Consider the following 4,382-nt stretch of genomic DNA (forward strand, 5'->3'; position numbering starts at 1 on the left):
CTTGACCAGTCTCTCCCTATGCCCTCCTGCCCCATATCCTTGACTGCCACTAGTAACCACTATACTACTGTCTAATTTTTTGTGATCAACTTTCTTATCTTCCATATATGAGTGAGAACATGTGATGCTTATCCATCTATGCCTGGCTTTTTTCACTTAACATAATGTTCTCCTGGCTTAATATCCATATTGCAACAAATGACAGGATTTCATTTCTTATGGCTTAACAGTATTCCATTGTGTATATACACCATGGTTTCTTAGTCCAATCAACCAGTGTTTATTACTCTTGCAAAATCAGATATGGGGATTGTTTTTCTTTCCCCTATTAAAAAATACAGTTTTCATGTATTTCAACAAGTATAAATTTTTAGATGATGCTACATGAAAGCTAATAACAATGTGCTCTTGTTTTTTCCTAGATAACTTGAATAAATGCACCAACAGAATCTAACATTGCTGACCGAATTCATTCTAATTGGAGTCACAAGGCGGCCTGAGCTGCAGTTTCCCCTTTTTGGCATCTTTCTCATCATCCATGTGATCACAGTGGTGGGCAACCTGGGCATGATCATTTTGACCAAGGTGGACTCTCATCTGCATACACCTATGTACTTTTTTATCAGACACCTGGCTTTCATTGATCTTGGTAATTCTACTGTGATTTGTCCCAAGATGCTGATAAATTTCATTGTGGAACAAAATACTATGTCCTATTACACATGTGCCACACAGATGGCTTTCTTCATTCTGTTCATCATCAGTGAACTATTCATCTTGTCAGCCATGGCCTATGACCGCTACGTGGCCATCTGTAACCCTCTGCTCTACAATGTTATCATGTCTCCAAGACTTTGTCATGTGCTGGTGGACATTCCATACCTCTACAGTGCCTTTCAGACTCTGATGATCACTATTAAGATTTTTACATCAACCTTCTGTGGCTCTAACATTATCAGTCATTTCTACTGTGATGATGTTCCCTTGTCACATATGCTTTGTTCCAATGCGCGGGAAATACAATTGTTGATTGTGCTGTTTTCAGCATTTAATTTGATCTCCTCCCTCCTGATAGTCCTTGTATCTTACATGACAATTCTGCTAGCCATATGTAGAATGCATTCTGCAGAAGGCAGAACAAAATCTTTCTCCACATGTGGTTCTCATTTGACAGCAGTGGTTGTGTTCTATGGGTCTTTACTCTTTGTGGACGTGCAGCCCAAATCCACTCACTCTTTTGATACTGACAAAACGGCCTCCGTGTTTTACACTTTAATAATCCCCATGCTTAACCCCTTGATCTACAGCTTAAGAAACAAAGAGGTACAGAACGCCTTCTACAGAGTTTTTAAAAATCAATGCAAATTTCGTATTTAATGTAAAATATGGACTGTTGTTCGAATAAACTATGATAAAGGCAACTGTTACCATTTGGTAATATTTCTCATGATACAATTGCATTCTTTTTTGCACCAAAACAAAGACGAATTATAAAACACAGACAAATAGATTGCTGTTCTTATATTCAGTCAAATTAACTTCCTTATTTTCTATCTCGTTTAACTATGGCTTCCTTACTGTCTTTCCCAGCTTCTGATTCAATGTCACCTTAACGATTTTTACCTCATCTTTCTGTGGCTACAAGGTCATCTGTATTTTGTACTGTCACAGTCTCCCCTTATTATCTTTGATTTGCATAAACATGCATAAAATTTAATCAATAATTCTGTCTCAGTGGATTTTCATGGGATTTTATCTTTCCTGATAATTGTTGTGTCTTAACTGCTCATTCTTGTAACAATTTTCAGAACAAACTATACTGAGGAAAGGTGCAAGTTTTTCTACACCCATGGATCCCACCTGATAACAGTCACAGTGTTCTCTGGGACTTTGATACTCCTCTGTGTGTAGCCCAAGCCAGTCATTCTTTTGACAGTGATAAAGTTGCTTCTATATTTTACACTGTGATTATCCCCATGTTGAATCCCTTGATCTATCACTTGGGGAACAAAGATATAAAATGTGCTAGCAAAGGATGTGGAAAAACTAATGCAATATTTTCCTCAAATTTGCACACAGTGTGATTTTAATAAATCGGGCTATAGGCATCATATTTTACTCTGTGTGCCTGAGGAATAACATAGTAAGCAGAAGTGGATTCAACATGTATTTTGATATTATTTTTACATGTCAGTCAATTCTCTGTAAATGGATTAATAAACAAAACGGTAAAAATATTTGCCTTCCTTCAGAGAAATGGATGGATTTTATGCATAATAAGTAAATTTTGTAGTACAGTAGAATATGCTAGATGAATATAGACCAACAAAAGTAGGTAGGTAAAGTGAGCATGCTGTGTGGCAGTAGGGAACAGTGCTGGTTACGCAAGTGGCAAGAATCTTGTATTTTTATCATCTTCTGGAACAGAATTTGCAGTTCATGTACCTGTTTTTTGTATGCTTTCCTGTGTGTGTGTGGGGGGGGGGATGTTTTCACCTATTTTAGCCTGTATGCTTCTTACTGGTATATTTTAAAGTGGTACTGATACTGCTTGTTTATGTGGTATGTGACGATATGAAGAACTCAGTCATACAGCTAATCCCAACTTTGGGATCACACTTTTTCTTCATCAATATCTTTATTTTCCACAGGTGACTCTGTTGACTGAACCTAATCTGCAAGGCAATAAGCTCTAGGATTTGATTGGCACTTGATTTGTTCTCAGTTCTCCCATTCTGTTGACATCAGTGGATATTTCCATTATGATGAATTTTATGAATGTGTTCATAAAAGTTCTCAGGTTTGTCTTTTCCCCTAGTTCTCATTCTCACTTTATAACTTCCTGTTTGGTTTCATGGACTGTTATTTTCTTATTTACCTTTTAAAAAAAGCAATTACTTTTATTTAGATTTATGTTCCAGTTTTTGTATCTTTGGGTAAGATAATTATTCAATAATGAATTAATAATGATGCCTCTTTTTCATAGGGTTGAACTTTCTCAATTTTGATCAATATTGACAATATACTACCTTTCATTTTGTTTCATTGTTTGCATCTATTGATTGTTAGGCTTGTGAGAAACAAAAAGATATAATCCCATGGATTGCACTATGCCATATTTCTAATGCAAGTGAGGTCTGATACTTAGTAAGGGATATCGTTATCTTGCCTTCTGGAGAAAGTTGCTCATGATCACTCCCCACATTTTGTGATGTATGTTTGCTTAATTTCATTTTTTAATAGTCGTAGGATTTTATCAAAGCTATCAGAGTTTAGAATATTTGCTTAGTTCTTTATCATGTAATAAAATTTCCTGTATAGCCAATGAAAGTTGAAAGAAAAAAAATTCACTGGAATAAAATTAAAAAGTGCATATTACATTGTGGTGTGAGGATAATGTTACCAAACTGTTGATGCAGTTAAAGTGGATCCTTAAGATGGTCACAGGAACTACCAATTAATATCATCTCACATCTTTTGAGTACTATATGAAAAGCATCCTTCATGCCTTAATTAATTTATCCATCAAAGCAGTTTTTTTCTCTAATAGGTCCTACAAAAAGTCCCATTATTGAGATGATAAAATAGAGGATTTGAAAGCATAGGCAAATTTTCACAGTTCACCAAGGTATTAGATATTAGAACCATGTTTCAAAGACAGGTGATACAGGTGAACTAGCTCCAGATTTCATGATCTTAACAAATAACTTTTATTGTCTTGATGTCATTTTTCTGCCCCACTGATGTCAACTTGAGTTAACAAAGAGTAAACCCTCACTTTTGCAGGTGTCAGATTGGAAGACGAGAGGCAATGGAGGGATCAATTATAAAATGAAGTCTGGAGAATCTAATGTACAGCATGTTGACTTTAGTTAATAATACTGCATTTTTTAACTGAAATTTGATAGAATATCAAATTTAGTGTCCTTACCCTATATGCACACACGCACACACACAGACATGCACACGCACACACACACACACACACTAAGCAATCAACATTCTACAATCTGTTTCTATGAATTTGTCTACTCTGGACATTTTAAATACATGTAATCATATAATATGAATTCCTTTCTGTCTGGCTTTTTCCATTTATCAGAAATGTGAACATTTTTGTGTTATGTTATGAGACACTGGTTCTTATTTAATTTTTCTGTTTTAACTGCTTTTCTCCAGCAATGCTGTGGCAGGGTAAGGAGGAAATTGCCTCATTACTGCCAGGTGAAAGTAGAGGTCCAGATTCTCTAACTGATTTCCACTGAAATTTAAAGAGAGTCCTCATACAGGTCTAACAAACTAGGCAGGACTTGGAGTTTACTGAGAAGTGCTTTTGGTGACTCTCTTGGTTTCAGGAAATACATGTAACGAAACAGGGCACA

At 35.8% G+C, this 4,382-nt stretch overlaps 1 protein-coding gene across 2 annotated transcripts; it reads left to right on the forward strand.

The window, feature by feature from the left end:
* Nucleotides 1-435: 435 nt before the first annotated feature.
* LOC134375830 (olfactory receptor 8K5-like) lies at nt 436-3,876 on the forward strand. Of its 2 annotated transcripts, XM_063094570.1 has the most exons (2): nt 436-1,344; nt 3,838-3,876. In XM_063094570.1, the coding sequence occupies exons 1-2, from the start codon at nt 436-438 to the stop codon at nt 3,874-3,876; spliced, it is 948 nt and encodes a 315-aa protein (XP_062950640.1). The 2 variants fall into 2 exon arrangements, with proteins under 2 accessions (XP_062950640.1, XP_062950641.1); XM_063094571.1 differs by lacking the exon at nt 3,838-3,876 and having other exon boundaries at nt 436-1,377.
* The last annotated feature ends 506 nt before the right edge of the window (nt 3,877-4,382 follow it).

The sequence above is a fragment of the Cynocephalus volans genome, chromosome 4, assembly GCF_027409185.1.
Source record: "Cynocephalus volans isolate mCynVol1 chromosome 4, mCynVol1.pri, whole genome shotgun sequence".
NCBI lineage: Eukaryota > Metazoa > Chordata > Mammalia > Dermoptera > Cynocephalidae > Cynocephalus > Cynocephalus volans.

What these genes read in the sequence shown, in the direction of transcription:
- LOC134375830 (XM_063094570.1), top strand. Translation starts at nt 436, where the DNA reads ATGCACCAACAGAATCTAACATTGCTGACCGAATTCATTCTAATTGGA. An exon ending in TACAGAACGCCTTCTACAGA is followed by an intron (nt 1,345 to 3,837) that starts GTTTTTAAAAAT and finishes TATAAAATGAAG; the next exon opens with TCTGGAGAATCTAATGTACA.